Raw genomic sequence first — 18,681 nt, forward strand, 5'->3', positions numbered from 1 at the left:
TTTTCTGAAATATTATAGCTAAAAAAAAATAAATTTATAGAAAATCCAAATAGAACAGCTCTAAAAGTAATACAACGTATAAGTGAGAATCATATGGAAGAGCTCCTTGCATAGTACAAAAACCGAAGAACGAGCTCTACGACTGTTCCTGGCTTAATAAAGCAACCAAATATACTTGAGTCACAGCTGTGCGCAGCATCCTGGATATCATTATTCAATGGCGCTTTGTGCTGACTGCCCAAGATCCATTCCAACTGAATCTCCCCTCCATCATAAGCCATAAAATGGGGCATAAATAGCGTACATTTTGTGTGTGTGTGTGTGCGTCTGTTTATGTTTCAATCGAGTATAAAATAAGTTTGGCTTAACTTGAAAATGGGGCTCATAAATAGGCAACAAATCGCACCCGCGGGGCAACATGCGTCGTATACGTGATATTTTTTAATTACATTACAAAATGCTTTTCGCTGTGCGTGTGAAAAATGTCGTTTTAATTGCCGCCACCTCCTCTCGGCCCAGCGCCAAGGGCAAAGATAAAACTAACCCAAAGAAAAAAACGTTGTACGCAATCGCAATAGGAAAATGTGAATTTAATTAATGCAAACTCCAGCCAAAAGCCAAACATCCTTAAACCCAAAATCCCAAGCAGAAACCCAAAGCTAAAAACAAGCATGAAAATTAAATTCAAATGAAAAAACGCCAAACGAATATGGGAAATATTTTGTAGTTGCAGTCAAAAGTTTGGCGGAAAGTGCGGATATGTGTGTTGGCGTTCGTGTTGGTGCTGGTGTGTCTGTGTGTGTGCGTGTGTATGCTAGAGCTTAAGTGCCACTATGGAATCATTAGCCAAAGCGCTAAAAGATGTTACCAAAACTCTTCGAGTGGGGCTTCGAAACTTTTTGGCGCTAATCAAAAGCAAATATGCAAATGGTAAATGGCAAAATGGCAGCCAGGGGCGGGTCAGAGGTCACAGCTAGAACTATTCAATTTAATGTCAAGCCAAATTTTGCGGCATTTAAGCGCAAATGGCAGGAAATTAGCGAGGGCTAACAGAGAATGAGAGAGTGAGCATGAGAGAGAGAGCGCAGACAAATGAAAAGGCATTTAAAATGTCAACACGACCACAAAACATCGTGTGCAAAATGGTCGAAAAAGGTGTACAATATGTATGCGTGCGTGTGTGTGAGTAAGTGTGTGTATATTGCGACTTTTGCGGTTGCACAAAAGCAGAACAAGCCGAGCCGGGTCGAGCCAAAGGAGATTGGGGTGGAGGTTGAGGTTATGGTCAGGGTTGAAGCTTAAATGCTTGACCACGAAAGGGCCATTAGAAAATGGTCAGCATGCGTGTATATCTCTCTCTGTGTTTGTACGCTTCAACGCTAAGTCGCAAAGGCAGCTACTGCGACAGCTGAAATTAAGCAAGGCAAATCCAAAAACAAAAAGAAAACGAAAATGCGCCAAAAACAAAGTTTTTTTGGTGCAAAGCTTGGCAAATGTAACCGCAAAACGTTTGCCAACACGTGTAAACTTTTTAAAGTTTTACCTGTCGGCCGGTGTGTGTCTGCGAGCGAGTGAGTGAGTGTAAATGTGAGCGCATCTGTCACAGGGTTGAACAACTTCTCGGTCACAGTAATTATCGTTTAGTCAAAGAGATTTAGGCACGAATTACACTTAAAAACCTCGTAAACTCATTTATTTTCAAGAGCTTTTAAATCAATTATAAAACAATAAAGTTAGCCGGGAAAAATGAACGCATTTTTCAAAGGAAAACTTTTCACATGTTCGAAAAATAAATAAAGAGTTTACAGATGGGTAAACGCTTTTATATACGGTATTCAATTATCTAACACTGAACACAGATAGTGGAGGCAACACACTGACAGGCAGATTTACTGTCGGATAGATAGACAGTCTGACAGGGTTACCTCGATTTGGCTACTAATTGCAATCATTTAGATATATCTTTAGAACTCCAAGACGCTTTTTTCTTTCTTCTCTTATCTTGATGGCAATGGTTAAGCAAAATATAATAAATATATATTGTAATTGTAGACTGCAGTATGTGCTCTGTTATGTATTTGTATCTAAGACTTCAGCTAATTCAAATGAAGCGAAACATTCAGCTGGCTTAAGTATAAATTAGTTCATAGATATTCTTCAAATAACAAGTCGAATTCTTCTCTATTTTCTGTTATATTCTACAGTCAATTGTTTTTTATGTTTGATTATTTTTATCAAAAGTTCACAGAGCCTGCTATATTTTAAAGAGCAGCTCACAGGAATACATTAAACCGAAAAACAATTTTAGCTTGTAAATGCGTTTACACAAGATACGCATCGCTGCCCAGCCCTAGCAGCGCAGCTTACATACGTAGACAAGGGCAGTGCATGCAAAAGTGTGCGTGTGTGTGTGTGTGTGTTGGTTTCTGTGTAATCTTTGTCGCATTGCCGTGAAATGTGCAATAAAGTCGCATGACTTTGGCTTTCGGCTTTAGCGCTGCGTGTCAAAAGTTGGCCGCAGAGCTTAAAAACATCAGACCAAGGCAAACAAAACAAGGACGAGCCTGTTGATGGAGTTGATCACGGTAATGATAATGCTGCTGCTTTTCCCGAAGGTGATGATGATGATGATGATGATGATGGTGATGGTAATGGTGGTCAGCAAGCAAAGAACAACAACAATGTGCCGCAATTAAATGTCAAACAGGCGCTTTTGATGGACGCTGCAAATCAGCGCAACTGTCCGGCAGGAGTTGCCAGCTACTCCATAGCCATGTCCAAGCCGTCACACATGCAAGCACACTTCCACACACACACACTCACAGACACCCACACACAGACATGGACATGTCACCTGGCGTTTAAAATGTACACCCCATAAACAAAAGTGCAAACAAAGCCATAAACAAGCAGGCACAGTCCCCTCGCCCAATCCAAACGCCCATCGTGCTCTAGACCAGGACACGCTGATGTTGCTGCCTGTCGTTTGTTAGTTTTGCCTTCTGCTGTTGCTGCTGCTGCATTGTGGCAGCCAAACATAAAACGCTAACAACAAGAGGCGGGCAACATTCAATGGGGTTGACGCTTCATTCCGGTCGCCGGTCGCCTCAGTTTGTTAGCTTTGCTTTGTGTTGTGGCTTTTATGGCGAGGGGCGATGAGCGGCACCGGCAGCCTGTCAGCGTTTTTCTGCGCATTGTTTTTAATACATGTACGTGGCGAATCATTTATTATTTTTGCTACAGCAACAGCAACAGCAACAGCAGCAGTAGCATCCTCAGCAGCAGCAGAGTTCACGCTGCGTATACGCAATATGACGCATACGCAGAATCCAAGCATTGGCCATTGCCCATTGGCCCTCGGGTCCATGTCACGCACACATTAGCTAGGTTAGCACGCATCTGGCCACGCACACGTTGCATAAACATTTGGACATACCAACAACAAAAGCAGCAAAAAGGAAGACGCTATGGCATAGGCGTGGCGCAATCGTGTGTGGCTCGGATTAGGAACTAAATTAAATTTTTACATCAACATTTGAGCTTCATTAGAGGTAAGGGCCGAGGCGCTATAATGCCAAGTGTTGCTTCCATGTTGAGAGGCCACTCGACTGGCCGCCTATGGGACACACGCACACACACACACGCAGACAGCGAGATAAGCAGGCGATGCAGATAAATGAGTTGAGTGTTATGGTGGGCAATGGCAGGCGGGGGGCTAGTAAATTAGCCCAAGCCGAGGTGTTGGGCACAACCATCTTCTCATATCATAGCCGCAAGCATGTAGTTACGCATTTATGTATATATAAATTTACTCACAGCAAAAATGCCAGAGTAGAAATAGTTGGAGAGCTGAACGAACAGAGCCATAATTAGATGTTCCAGTATCAGGGCAGTTCAAGCGAACTTTATGTGAAGAGGGCTTCTGCAGAAAGGGTAGTTAACACGTTGCATAACTAACGCAGATAGTTAAAGTGTATTATGTGTATTTAAGCCACGAGTAAATAGTTCATGAAATGTAAAACTATTTTTTTGTTTATAACGTAGAAAGTTTGCCAGGTTTCATTTTAACTAAAATAATAATTATGGTGGATGCACTGGCACGAGCTGAAAGTCGAACTCTTTTTATATGTGGTTTTGTAGAACATTAATGACCTAGTTTCCGACAGCACTTATGTGCTTTAAAACTTTTGAAAATAAATATTTCATATCCAATTAAACCAGCTGAAAGTGAAACGTCGAAAAACTTGCAACAAATTATAATGAAAGTCTGGATGTATGCCATCTGTTGTTATCAGTTTTCATGTGGGTTTTATAGACAAAGATATAATAGAGTTTTTAGCTTATTAAATAACTATATCGATTCAGAAACTAAAATAGGTATTTGCAAAGATTCAGTTTCAGCTTCTAATGAAACACTTCAGCTGGTGTGCCTCTATTCAGTTAATTATAATAAATATCAATATTAGCTAAGATAAGTTTTATTTATTGCCTTTATTCGGAAAAGAAATTGTAGCCCAGGGCAAAAGTTTTAGCTGGCCTACTGTATAGTTTAGAAAGCGGCTAGTTACTTCTGTATGAAACTCAACTGATTAAGATAAAGCTATTCGCGTTTATCTCAATTCACATTTATTGATTGCCGTCGATTGCAGCCTGTCAAATATTTAATATGCTGCTGGAGTCTGAAAAAGGAGAGAAACTTTAGCTGAAGCATCAAGTTGGCAGCAGTGGACAACGAGCCAATATGAACTTTTGGCTTTTATTGGACATGTACTACCAATAACTGATAGCCACCATTTGCAGCTGCAGCCATTCAATTTTCGCCCAAAAAACACAACCAAAACTAGGGGAAAAGGGAAATAGAAAGAATGCTCTGTACTGAAGAGAGAGCGAGGCGAAAAGAAAATAAACCGCTGCAACTTTGAAGCAGCGCACAGAGCAACTGACAGCTGGCACCAACTTATAACTCGGTCTATATGTAGAGGGGCGGGAGTTGGCCCAACTGAAGCTGCGCTGTCTGCGCCCTAAGGGCAGCTGCTATACCAAGAAAAACACACACACAGAGTCCAAAAGATACAAAACTTGCGAGCAAAAAAAAAAACAGGAAAAAGAATTAAGTAAAAATAAAAAGAAGCAGCAAAAAAAGTTTCAGTTACGTGCTGTTGCTTTTAATTGAATTTTTTTCCCAGTGCCTCGACTGACGCTGTTGCTGCTCACTGGTCGCTGCGGTGAACCAATGCTCGGGCCAGCACATCCGTATCCGTCTGGCGTTTCCGCCACGGCTTCAGACACCAACCGTAAGAGAGCAGCAGCAACAGCACCCGAAGCCTGGACTTGGATTCGTGTCCAAGTGCTAGAACTGACTGGAGGCAGTTTTCTTGTTATTTTGAAAGCGCCAAGTCGCAAGTCCTTAAGCGGTTTATTTTACTTTACACTGATTTGCAGCTTGAAAGGTGTCCCAACATCCGGGCAGTTTGCAGCTCGTATACCCTGCAGCCATTCAAATGAATAAGCGAGAGTGTCGCATAAGAGTGCACCTCTAGGGCTAACATGCAAATGGGGCTTACGGCAGAACATTCTCCATTAATGCAGGCAGTTTATATTTGGGGTAACGATACAAAAACTGCTATCGACATATATGTTAATCTCCACAACAGACTCTCTTCTAAGCACAGACAGTATCAACGACACTGCTGTGAAAGAGCCGAACACAGTGTTATCGATAGTTGACAGCAGTTGTGCTATAATTTCTCTAGCTCTATTTGGCAATCGATACAGCGTCAACCCGAATAAATATTTAATAAATAATACTATCGATAGCTATCGATATTTTAGCGGCCACCTTCGATATCTATAGATAACCATTTAAAAATCTGCTTTACAGCCGTATCAAGTAGTCGAGCATACCCGTTCCTAACGTTCTGCCAAGCGCTCCACATTTATGTTTTATTTTGCTCAGCTGCAAGTTTTTAATTAAGAAGTTTCAATTTAATGCTGTACCAGCTCCCAGCCCGGAGTTAGTCATATTAAGCACTTGGTCATGAAATAACCTTCAACGTTTGTTTGTTTAGTTTAAAAATATATTAAAATACTGAGCCCTTTGACAAATGACTTTGAAAAGTGTGGGCTCGGTTAAATGGACAGCGATGCTGCTGGTTGTTTTGCTGCTGGTTGGCGGTTGCCTCACCTGTCGCGCCATTTCTAAATCGGGTAAGATGCCCAGCTCCTGCACTGGTCATTGTCAATAATATCGTACTTCCATTGCAGACCTGGTTTCGTGCAGCAAGAACGGCGGCAAATGTCGGGAAGTAAAGGTCTGCCCCAGGAATCACCAATCGATGGTAAAAACTATTTGCATTTTACGAGGCAAAATTTGCTGCATGTCGAAGGTAAGACATGAGAGAGCTGTGGACGTAAACTGATGTAAAGGGTTTATGCGAAGGTATTAACATGATCAGAACGTACAAAATCCAAGCGTTATCTACAACAAGTACCATCTCAACCGAATCAGAGTATATTGTCTTGTAATCTGTAAATGTAAACAAGTATGAACAATTAAAGCTGTGATCACCTCCAAAACCCGTTTTCTGAAATCTCCCATGTCTTCTTCTACTTCACTGATTGTTGCTCCACAGGCTAACCCTCTTCTATCTCTGTCTGATAATATTACATGCCTTGTAACTTAAAATTGAATACGATTTTATACAAATGTTATACTAATTGTATTAAAGAGACAAAGAATATCTCAGTGTCAGAAAGATTTCGTAAGTTCATTGCATTATTTTTGAGTGAAAATCAATCAATTTTTCATGCATTTTCAGCAAATGAATCCCACTACATGACCCAACTTGAGCTCTAGCTGTGGATCATATGCTTAGCATCAACCCATTTACCCAGCTATGCATTTGGTTGTATGTGTGACTAGGCTAGCTCTCAGTAACAGCAGCAGAAGCAGAAGCAGCCACAGCCGCGGCCGCAGCAGCAGATTGTGGGCCAAATGACGTCACGGAAAATCAGGTCAACACCAGGCGCAGGCTGAGCTCAACTAAAATCAGCAAAAATGGCAACTCACCGAGGTACACTCACATATCTATATATATGAATGTATATACCTATAAAATAGCGCTACTCTGCTTAACAGATGTTAATGGGTATATTTTCTTAGTCTTCTGGCTGCCTGTTGTCAGAGAGCTAAGAGGGGAAAAACTTTCTACCTCTACAATCTTAGCCGCTTGATTATAATTTGGTTCTAGTTCTAGTTCAAAGTTTCTGTTTGGATAATTAAAGAGGCAGCAATTCATGACGCAAGCATACTTAATTTAAAAATGAGAAAATATAGTAAAAAATACAAAAACAAAAATAAAAACCATTTAGAGCCTCGCTCTTATTTGTAACGATATATTTAGATCAATAATAAATTTTATATAATAAATATAATTATACTTTCAGTTCAGCTCTCAGTTACTTTTGTAGGGCATTACGCAGTCGCTTCGACCTCCTTCACAATCTTCGCACTTGCATTTTTTGGGTCTGAGCGCAGCCTTGTACCTAGTCTTGGCTCACTCTCTCGCTCTCTCCCACTAGCTGACGCGCTGTGCACCTCTCTCTCACTCTCACTTTCACCTTGTCTTGGGGGTCGTGGTCATTAAGAGTCGTTTTTTAAAGATTTTTTCTGTGCCGCCCGCTGCTCGCAGGCTTCAAATTTTTGTGTTTCGCAAGCGATTTTTTTTTACATTTTCTGCTCAATTTTTGCTGTGTTGCTAGATGGAGAGAGCGCGGCACAGAGAGCGACGGAAAGGGAGAGGTAGATTGGTAAGGGCAGCTTGCTCACAAGTGACTGGCATTTGTTTTCCATATATTGATTGCTTTTTAATGGATTTTTCGTGGACTCTGGACCATAAGGTGACCATGACTGCCCACTCTCCCAGCGTCAGCTGTATTCTTTGCTCGTATTAATTTTATTTACATAGTTAAATGGTTCAATTGTTTGACTGTTGATTTACTGCTGGAATTTCAGACAGCAAAATTAATTGTTTGATTTGTGGGCAGCGATGCCCACATATACAAGTTCTAGGCCATATAACTCGGCTAGCTGTGGGATTTTGCTGCAGTTTTACTGATTTTATTTGCACAGTTTATAAATAAAAAGCTGACAGACGTGGCCTGGCAGCTGCCACTCTAATGGCGTTTTCCCAGCGGTTCAGCATTCTTCTTTTCGATTTGGTTTTTATTTCTTTGCTTTTGTGCGCTCTGGCTGAAGTTCGCTGCATGTGTTTAGTCAGTCAAACGTTTGTTGTATGTCAATCAAGCAGGTAACTGGCTGCAACTAAATTGTAAGACTTCTGCCATGTCGCACAACAAAACAATAACAATGGACATGTGTACACTCGCACACCCGCACACAGACATATCCAAGCACTGAAAATACTCACCACGCTTCTGCTCTTTGACAACGGCAACTCTTTGGCTCTCTTACGGCGTTCAGTTCGGCTGGGCAGCCTTGCCACAAGACTCTTACGCATTGCATAGACCATGGTAACAGTCACGGCAACAGACAGCTTTCATCTTTTTTTAGCACACGCGCCTGACTTGCTGCCAGGGCTGCCAGTCTACTCCCCTCTCCCCTTAGACCCGTTCAGCTGGTCGCCTGTCGACTGTCAAATCAATTTGTCAGAAATCAGTGACAGCTGCTTACAGCCAAAACACACAAACATGGCCCAGGCCACAGAGCCACAGAGCCGGGCTCAGCAGCCGGGCTACCACTGCCACTGCCACTGCCTTTCCCCGAAGAGTTGTCATGGCAAAAATATACAAAAATATATGTATATATAAAGAGAAAGAACAACAACAGCCAACAAATATGTTGCAAAAAAGGAACTGGCCTGGTGTGTAAATTATAGCGCATATTTTCCTCATTTCTTTTTTCAGTTTTCTCAAATTGCTTTGCAGATTGCCGACATTTGAAAATTGTCTACGGCATATCAAGCACTTTCGACATTTACAACTCATTTTTGTGAAATTTCTACTCTCCTATTTTTTTTATTTTCAAGTTCGAAGCTGACAGACAAGCGCCTTTTGTTTGCATGCCACATACACACACACACACTGGCTGCTATGCGCTACCAGGCGTATACGCAATTTCCCAGACAAAAGCCGCCCAAGACCAAAGCCATAAGCAAAAAAGGGGCAAATAAGAAGAAAAAGAAAAGGTCTTTGACTGAGCATTTCTGATGCCCTAGTCCTATAAGCAACATGCTATTTTTGTCAATCTGTTGGGCATCTATAGGGTTAATTATAAACACAATAGAATCTGGATCTTTTGTGCTCATATTCAAGCATTATGTCGTAGAGTCAAGCTACAATTTTATTCCTTAACAGATTTGACTTCAAGCTGCAAGCCAAAGGCAGCTTCAGTCACTCCTAGTTAACTCTCAATGCCATCAGTTTATATTATATTTTATTTTTGCGTACTGTACAACTTTAATCAATAATATAAAATATTGATATAAAAGTTTACAATGAAATTGAGTTATATACCATCTGTAAGCCTTGCATGCATTTTGTATCTTTTCAAATAGTCTACTCCTTTCATTTATTATCAAAATTTGATTGAGCTATATTGTTATTAAATATTAAATTTATTTTTATGCTTTTATATTGTCTTTCAATATATATTCAACATAAATTTGTGAAAAGATTGGATTTTGTCCAGCAAATGTTTAGAAATAAAAAAATTAGTTAACAAAATTAAGGAATAACTTTTTTTAATTAACTATTAATTTTTTATTGTAATAATTTTAAAATTTTATTTTTATTATTATAATTTTTGTATTAAAATATTATAGAAAACACTCTTGTAGATATTCATTAGCAGAAACAATTGCATTGCATAATAAGAAATCCAATCCAATCCATTTAGAGAGCCCTGCACTAGGCTCAATTGCTTTGCAATCAAAACATGTTTCGAACTTGCAGTTAGAGCATTTTAAAGTCGAGCAGGCCTCGATTTATATTTGTTATATTTTACACTCACCAGCCGCATCAAGAAAATAACAACAACAACAACGACGACGACAACGGCAGCATCTACAATGGGCAACAACAAATATCAGTAGCATGTTTGCTGCTGCTTCTTTCTATTTATTTTTTTCGTTTGTAATCTCTAACCCTTTTTTTGGTAGATGGTGTTGCTGTTGTTGTTGTTGTTGCGTCGTTTTTTGTTTGACCAACTACCAACATACAAGCTCATAAATAAGTAGGCAAAGGCTTGGGTCCTGTTAGGCCAGCCCTCCACACACACACACACACACATACACTTAGCCAAGCCCCAACCCACCTCAACTCGGTTCGTATGCCACGCCCAGCGGCAGCCGCCTCTCTATGCTTATGGTTGAAAATGAAAAATGGATTTCTGTGTCAGTTGGTTGCCATAATTTCAGTTCGTTTCAGGCTTTGACTCAGCCCCAGCCTCAGAGTTCGCTTTGAGGCGCATTCATCATTTGGCATTCAGTATTCCTTCTTCATCCACAGCTATTTTTATGTTTGTTGTTGTTGTTGCTTCCGCTTTTTTTTCGACTTTTGCTTTTGCGGGCTATTTGTTTGCCATGTCGCCCGTTTATTTAATTAATTATTTTAAAGATTTGCCGCCCTTTTTCACTTTTAATTAATTTATCAAAAGTGCAAATAAAAATTTTTCGCGCAGCGCTCAAATTCGAGTGTCCCTTTGCAAGCTGGGTGGTGTTTTTTGCTCTTCTTGTTTAATATTTTATTTAAAATAAAACAAACTTTAAATTAGCCCCCCGCCACCGCACTCCTAAGTGGGGTTAAGCTGCGTGGCGCGGTTTTAGCCAAGGCCAAAGTTCTGAGAGCAGAAAAAAGTTTGTTTGTTTTTTTTTTTAATAATTTTTTTTATTATACATATATATATATATATATATATATATATAATATACTTGTATATATATTTATGTTATTGGTGCTGGTGTACCTTGCTGCTGATAGGTCTAATAACTCCCCGGGTCGCTGTAATCCTTTGGGTCACGTTGCTTGGCCATACTGCCATCTTGCCATCCTGTTGCCGGCTTAATGGACACGGCAAGTCACGTAAATGACACTGATGATAATGTTGATGCCGCTGATGATGATGTTTATGCCAGCTACGTGTTCATTGCTGTCACAGCAGGCTCTAACTTTTTCCAACTCAGCCCACCTCTCTCTTTGTGTGTTTTTGTCTCTGGACAGCGTCCATCGTTGCGTATGCGTTATATTCAATGAGTAGTTGGCAACAGCAGTTGAAACTGTGCGTCTGGTTGCATTAAATATTAATTTGTGCAGCTCAATTCCCAGTGATGGGGCCTCGGCTTCTCTGCCTTTTGCTATGCTTTATGCATACGTCCATATGTGGGGGCACACATCCGCCTGCCAAATTGCCAAAAACGGAAATTAGTTACAGAAGTTATAATTAAATTCCTTCGAGTAATGGACAAACAGGACCTGCATGTACCACTGTCTGTCCGTGTAAGCGTATGTGTGCAACAAACTGTGCATGTAAACAGGCCGTGTAGCTGCGTCCGGAGCAGCGCCATAGACAACACTTGACTGCACAGGAGGCGACAGCCCTTTTTGAAGAGGACACCCAAACGGACCTACAGAAGCAGGACCCAGAGTCTTAATTAGAAACAATTTGAGGCTGACTGATTGCCGGTGGTGAGGCACATATGTGAGTGTATGTGCATGTGTGTGTGCCTGCGCGTGTGCGTGTGCGTGTGGCACTTTCTGAGCAGAAGGTTGTCTGCCTCAGTGTCTGCGTGTGGGCGAGCGCCACGCGCTGTTGGCTTTCAGTCATTAGTAGAAACATTTTATGCTCGAAGAAGGCTTTAAAGTTGCCCCCTCCCAACCTCACCTCCTACTCTCTTTCCAGCTTCCATATCCTCATCGCAATTCAAAAATATTTGCATATGTTTTTGCTGAACAAAATTCTGAAGAGAAACCAAAAAAACGAAAAAAAATGTTTTCAGGACACTTGTGCAGATTCTATAATTAGGCAAGCTCTCTTTAAAATATGAAATGAATTTCCCATGAATTTGAACGTATCTTTTTTATTCTGAAAACATATTTCTTTGTATTTAACTGCGTCTTGAAATATCAATAATAATATAATAATAATTTTATTATGCACAGCAATTGAAGTCAATATTGTTGGCTTAAGTCTCGCATAACTGTGACCAAAACAAAACTGTATTTAATTAAAAACGGTTTGTTATTAAGCACTAATCATTCCAGTATGATTCAGCTGCAAAGACAATTAAATTAGGCCTCAAATTTGCTTTTATCTAAGATTTTTTATATATTCTTAAGCATATTTTACTTCAAGGGCTTTTATTTAGTTTGATTTATTTTCCTCAAAACTCAATTTTCCTTACAGCATTCTTTGTATATTGTATTAATTTAAATATTTTGTAATTTCATCTATATAATAAATATTCAATATGAAAATTATGGATAACAATCTCTCGCTCATGCATGATTGAAGCATCGCATATTTTTTTATTTCTATCATTCAATTGTCGCCCTGGCCAACACTTCGTATACGCAACATTTCAATTGCTTCTATGCGTTTGGTTGGATTCTTGGCGAAAATTCTGTCAATTCGATGGCATAATTCGGCACAGTTACAGCGGCACTTACAGCTTCATATGGACTGAGCTCGAATTGCGCTATTCAAACAGCTGTTCGCATATGTGAGCGTGTTCATGTGTGTGTGTCTTCGTACACATACGTTTTGTCTCCCTTTTTCGTCTTTTATCTTCAGTTATTTGTGCTGCTGTTGTTTTTGGCTGGCAGCCACACATTGCGTATACGTAATACGCACAATGTGAGTGCTTTTAATAAATGCTGCGACATGCGTGCGACGCAGACGACGAAGTCACTTTATTATTGAATATGTCGCCGTGCCCATTTGCATAATTGATCGGCAACGATGCGCGAATCGCAGAAACGAGAAAATTGTAGGCCGTAATCGGCTGACAGGCATTCGATTTAAGCGTTTGCAAAACAATAAAACTTCAGTGCGTGACAGACCCCAAATCGTCCAAAGATATATATATATATATATTCTTTTATTTATATACATCTTTTGTTTCACTTTTATTTTCTATCTGATGCACAACAAAAATGACGACAGACTTCAATAATTGATGCACGCGTGTTGTGCGTGTGTGCACGTGTGTGTGTACGTATATGTTTGATTTATGCGTGTCCTCGCCTGCCATTCAATTGTGCAAATCAATTACAATAATCGACGCACGCAACTTGAAGTGGGGCGTTCAACCTTATAGATCAAGTGAGTGTGAGTTTTTTTCGGAACAATATAGAGGGCGTGGCCAGGCAAAGCAACAGCATTTGGGCGGATTATCCGAGCTGAGAGCAAACATTTGAGATATTAAATACTCAAGAAAGTGAAATATTGGAAACAAAAACAACCAGTCTAACTCGGATTCAAAAGAAACTAATTTAAAATATAAACGAAGAGTTAGTCTAGAGTAAAAACAGATCAAAAGGCGTAGGTTGTTTAGAACATTGAATAACAAAAATTAGAACAAACTGACTCAGGTATCATGTATTTTGTTAATTTCTATGGCGTTCAGCTAACAGATAAAATTTTAAATCTCATAAATTATAAATATTCAGTTCCAAGAGAAAATATATATTGAAATTTAAACAAGCAATTTAATAGTTTATAGACCTCGACGCATCTTGAGACATTTCCTTTTCAACAAAAAATTAAATATAGTTATATGTTTTATTTTTATAATTAACAGCTTGTCAGTAAATTAATTTAAAGGAGGACCTATCTTCTAACATCAGAACATCTCGCTATCGTTTTCGCTTTGCTAAGGTGTAACCAGTTGAGAATTCTATAGCAGCGTTTGACGTCCACTCTATGTTTCACCATTTTGAAGTCTTGCATGCTCAGGCCAGATCAGATCAATAACGACTTTTCTTAGTTGATTCATTTCAATTCACGATTTCGTGCGATAGAAACATTTTGGAAAGTCAATCGCTGTTTGTTGCTTTTGTCATCTCAAGCTCAAGTCAATGGCAATTGTATATTTAAGTTGGATCCATTACTCACACCTAAATATACTATTTATTTACCTATTCGGGAGTCATTTAGCCGCAATTACCAAAGCATTCAATTGTAATCAGCGGCGGGTCCTCGCTGGTCTGCGCTCTGCTGGCTGTATCCCAGGAGTAAAGCGCGTCAATTACTTGAAGTTTTTGTGTTTATTAGCCTTGGATAGCAGAAGAGGAAGAAGCAGAATGCCTGCAGCTGCTACAAGTCAAATAAAACATATTACAAATGCCACGCCCAGCATCTGGGCACTATTACTCAGACTTAAGCGCCTCGAGATGTGCCAGCAATCTGACAAATTTCGCACAAATTATGCGGCGAGCACCACAAAACGATGACGACCATGATGACAGTTGTGTGGGATGAGGTTCGTAAGCAGGAGCAGGACCATGTCCTCTGTCTGTGGTCGTGCCTGAGCCGTGCCGGGGCACAACAAAAGGCGACGAAATTATTATTGCATTAAGTGGAATTATTAAATTTCATCGGCATCGAAGGCGGCCGCAAACGGAAACGTAACGACGGCTCAGCACAAATAAAAATAAATAAATCTAATCAAAAATAAGCACACAAATAAAATCCACAAATGATAAAATAAAAATACAAAAACCAGCCCTGCAAGAGCAGAGACAGGCAAAATAAATCAATAAAAGGAGACAATGCCACAAAAAAATATGCGGACCTTAGCCCGGACCCAGACCCCGACCCCGGACCCGGACCCACAGCCAGAGCCCGGCTTCAGTTACAGGCTGCGGGGCGCAAAGTTTTTGGCGGGCCACTCAAATCAACATAAAGTTTGATATATTGTGCCGCATTGGCAGCGACCGAGTCCTGCCAATGTCCTGCGTTGATTTAATGGCCGGCAACCCCAAGGCTAAGCCAGGCAGTGTAGAATAGGGTCTGGCGGGAGTAGCACTACTTATTACGGCCGCCGCTTGTCGCCATTGTTGTCAATTTGGTCGTGTCTTTGACAGTGACAATCCCCTCCCTGCACTGGTCTGCGAAGCGGAGCAGGGGTTAGTTGAAGAGGGGGCGGGGGTATGCTGCCCTGTGGCCTGCCATTCAAATTGTAGTCGCATCATCATCTTTATGGCTATTGTGATTTCGGAATTAATTGCTGCCGCTGCGACACATAAACGGCGCCCGCTAGGTGGCGCCACAGTGCTTAAAAGGATTTGTACACGAAACCTCCGCCAGTCACCCTCTCTCTATCCGCCTTTCTCTCTCTCTCCCCCTGTCTCTCTTTCAGTAACACTTCTGACCATTTCGGCAGAGTGTGCGTGTGTATGTGTGTGGGTGGGCATCTTCTTCGGTTACTTGATTGCCCTCAAAAGTATGCAATGCTAATAAATTCAGTTTTATGTTTGGCAGAGTTTGAGCCGAGTCCGCGCTCAATTTTCAGCAACTGCCGCTGGGATTTTCGTTGTCTTCGGCTACACACTTTTATGACAGATCATTAAAATTTCTGCTCCTCCTTTTTTTATTTATTTTGTTGTTGTAGGTTTAAGTAGCCTGTTTGTCTTATATTTATGGCGCCCGATTTCAGGGGCTCGAACTGTTGCTGTTCGCTTTTTCGTTGTCTCTCTGCCTCCTGCCCTATCTGTATGTGTGTGTCAAAGGGTGCATTAATATTGAACTTTATTGTCTCTGTGGGTCAGTGCCAGTTCCAGTTCGTCTTCAGCTTGGCTGGCTTGACTGCGCCGCATCTAAAGTGTTAATGGCCCATGTGGCCCCACAGTACTTAGCGAGGTTAAACAAATTTGCTTGGGTTAGCTACATTAATTTGAATACTCAAGGCGACAGCTTATAGGCCGATTATGGGTCAGAGCTTGAGGGCAAATGCAATATTTATAAATGTTATTGACAGTGGATAAGGAAAGTAACGTACTCAAACTGTTTACAATATGTGCGTTAGTCATTTTCTCTTACTGTGATCAAAGGTCTTTTGAACTAGTTATTAAAGTTAATTCATAATAGGGGACCCAACTCAGTATTTTCTGTCCGCTTTACAAGTACTATCGTATAAAACTAATAAATAAAACCTCAGAGACCATTTTTCCATTGAATCAAATCACTTTTCGCAACAGCTTAAAACGTGCAACCAATTTCTATAATACTCCACGATACGATTGCTTTAAATGCTGTAAACGTGTTGGCAGAAGCACATAAACACAAGCACACACCTATACACATACACACACACACACAAAGCAAAATACAAATTTGAAGTCAATTGATGTAATCTATTAGTTACAGATGTAAATGTCAGAAGTACTTAAGAAAGTATCTCAATTTCTTCCGCTCAAGCGTCGGCGAGCAAAATGTGACATTTATTTTTATCTTTTTAGCAATACCAATAGCTATTTGGCTATTTTGTGGCAACAACTGTGTTCAGGCAAGCTGCCTAACGCACCTGACAAACTTACTTTAATGTATGTCAAACCTCAGCGTGCGAGCAGAAGAAGATGCTTGGCAGCTCGCTTCAGAGCAACCACAAAAAACAGCGGCCTCTTTTCGACATTTGAGTGACATTATTTGTGTCAACAATAAAACACTCAAAAAACATGTTAGTCAAAGCGAGACAGCGAGTGTGTGTGAGAGAGAGAAAGAGAGAGAGAGCGAGCAAGAGAGTGATTCATGGATGCAGAGTAAGAGGAAGGCGAGCAGCAGATATTGCTAGACAAACGGAACCAAAAACCGAACCAGACGCGGACAGTACAATTTAAAATTCAATAAAACTTCAATCAGCATTTTTGAATGTGTGCATTGTTGTTTGCGTGTGTGTGTGTATGTGTATCAGTGTGGCTGTACGTGTGCACACATTGGCACGCCCAGCAACGACGACAGCGCCCAGCAATTTAAACAAATTGAAAGCAAGCGCAAATAAAAAACAGTTTGTTGCCACTTTTCACATCAATTACGCACTTCAGCCAAAACAGACGACGACAATGTTGGCAACGCCGAAGACGTAGAAAAACGAAGCAGTGGCCGCTTTCATAAGGACGAGACGACGAGATGTCCTCGTTGGCGGCTGCTTCTAGCACAAAAATAACACTTGAAACTAAACGCGCATTCAGGCGACGACGTCGCCTGCCGGCAGCACAGTTGCTGGGCGTGCCACACCCCACACAAAACCAAACACCGCCCACAAGACACCCAAATCTCTCACTACAACAACAATTTTCGCCTGCGTACACGGTGTTTTTTATGCGCCAACTGACAGCCCCTGGGTTCTAACTACCTTACCTCGCCCTACACTCCCCCTCCTTCTCATCCACCCCATCATCGGCCTCCACACAAACCCAAACCTTCAAAATTTGAATACGTGTGCATTGGTGTGTGCGTGGCTGTATGGGAGTGTATGTGTGTGTGTGTGTTTGTCTATGTTTTCGTTTGCGAAAGCGAAAGTAAATGTTTGAAAATCGTAAGGAAGGAAAAATCAAGTAAGCATCAAAAAAAGCAAGTGAAAAAAAGGATATTTATCTTTGACGAAGATTATATGCCCTTGACGGTGGGTCTATTAAAATGATTGAGCATTTACCGAATGCACGTAGCATAATTTATGATTTGCTATTAGCTAAAGATAACATTTCGTTCTGCATAAAAATTATATATATCATTCAGGTTTCGAGGCGCTTTAAATATGTATCGCTGATCTGCGATTAGCTTTTGTTCATATTTTATTTTTTTGTTCATTTTTACTCACTGAAATTGATTTATTTGCTAACGATAATCGAATTCAGTTAAAAGTTCGCTTTGAGCAATATATATCAATGAAGTCTTTAATTATTTTCTTCCGTAATTCCAATAATACTCCACTAATACTATAGCAGTTATCTATGCTAAAGTCAAACCTAATGCTAATAATAATCCGAATATCTTGACTAAATCATGAAGAAATTTCTTAAATATTTTATATTAAGCTCTATTTTAAACATTTTTTATATAACATTTTATATATAAAACATTTTCAGTATATGAATTGCGACAATAATTCACATTACATTTAAAAAAATTCCAAAAATTTAAGTCAAGATGCTTTGAAGTACTTCTTTTCATAGCCACTCCTATTGACACATTGCCATCTTCAGTGAGAGTCAGAGTATCCTTTAGCAGAGTATGCAGGAGCAAATAAAAAAAAAAAAACGAAAAAAAACAACAAAAAAAATCAAGCAAAGAAAAAATCCAACTTGGTTTTTATTGCGCGTGATAACAAGCGGGGAGTTGCGTGGAAATGGGAATGGGATTGCGACTGGGTACTAGAGCTGGATAGACATGGGCACTGGGTTTTCAGCTTGGCTGGGCTATGCTGCTCTGGACAGCGCTGTTTGATGTTATTATAGATGACGATGATGACGACAGCGTGTGGCACACACACCCACACATTGAGAGAGAAGTCAATGATGATTTTTGCCTTCTACTTCGGCTTCAACTTTGACTGAGTCGGAGAGCTGCCAATCAGAGACGACGCAGCAAATGTCTTCTTGTTCTATCGCATGCTTCAGGTTGTCAAGACGGCATCAAGCACCAGCAGGGTCATGTGTGTCGGTGTG

The 18,681-nt window shown here is 40.4% G+C and overlaps 1 protein-coding gene across 1 annotated transcript; it reads left to right on the plus strand.

Moving 5' to 3' along the window:
• Positions 1-6,012: 6,012 nt before the first annotated feature.
• Positions 6,013-6,576, plus strand: LOC111604995. Its single transcript, XM_023323315.1, has 2 exons — positions 6,013-6,207; positions 6,265-6,576. Exons 1-2 carry the CDS (start codon positions 6,105-6,107, stop codon positions 6,417-6,419), a joined length of 258 nt encoding a protein of 85 aa, XP_023179083.1. The 5' UTR covers positions 6,013-6,104; the 3' UTR covers positions 6,420-6,576.
• The last annotated feature ends 12,105 nt before the right edge of the window (positions 6,577-18,681 follow it).

The sequence above is a fragment of the Drosophila hydei genome, unplaced genomic scaffold (genome assembly GCF_003285905.1).
Source record: "Drosophila hydei strain 15085-1641.00,03,60 unplaced genomic scaffold, DhydRS2 tig00000063-arrow-pilon, whole genome shotgun sequence".
NCBI classification, from domain to species: domain Eukaryota; kingdom Metazoa; phylum Arthropoda; class Insecta; order Diptera; family Drosophilidae; genus Drosophila; species Drosophila hydei.

Bases quoted from the DNA above. Each gene is read 5' to 3' on its own strand.
- LOC111604995 (XM_023323315.1), top strand. From the start codon at position 6,105: ATGACTTTGAAAAGTGTGGGCTCGGTTAAATGGACAGCGATGCTGCTG. The intron at 6,208-6,264 runs GTAAGATGCCCA...CTTCCATTGCAG, and splicing joins TCGCGCCATTTCTAAATCGG to ACCTGGTTTCGTGCAGCAAG.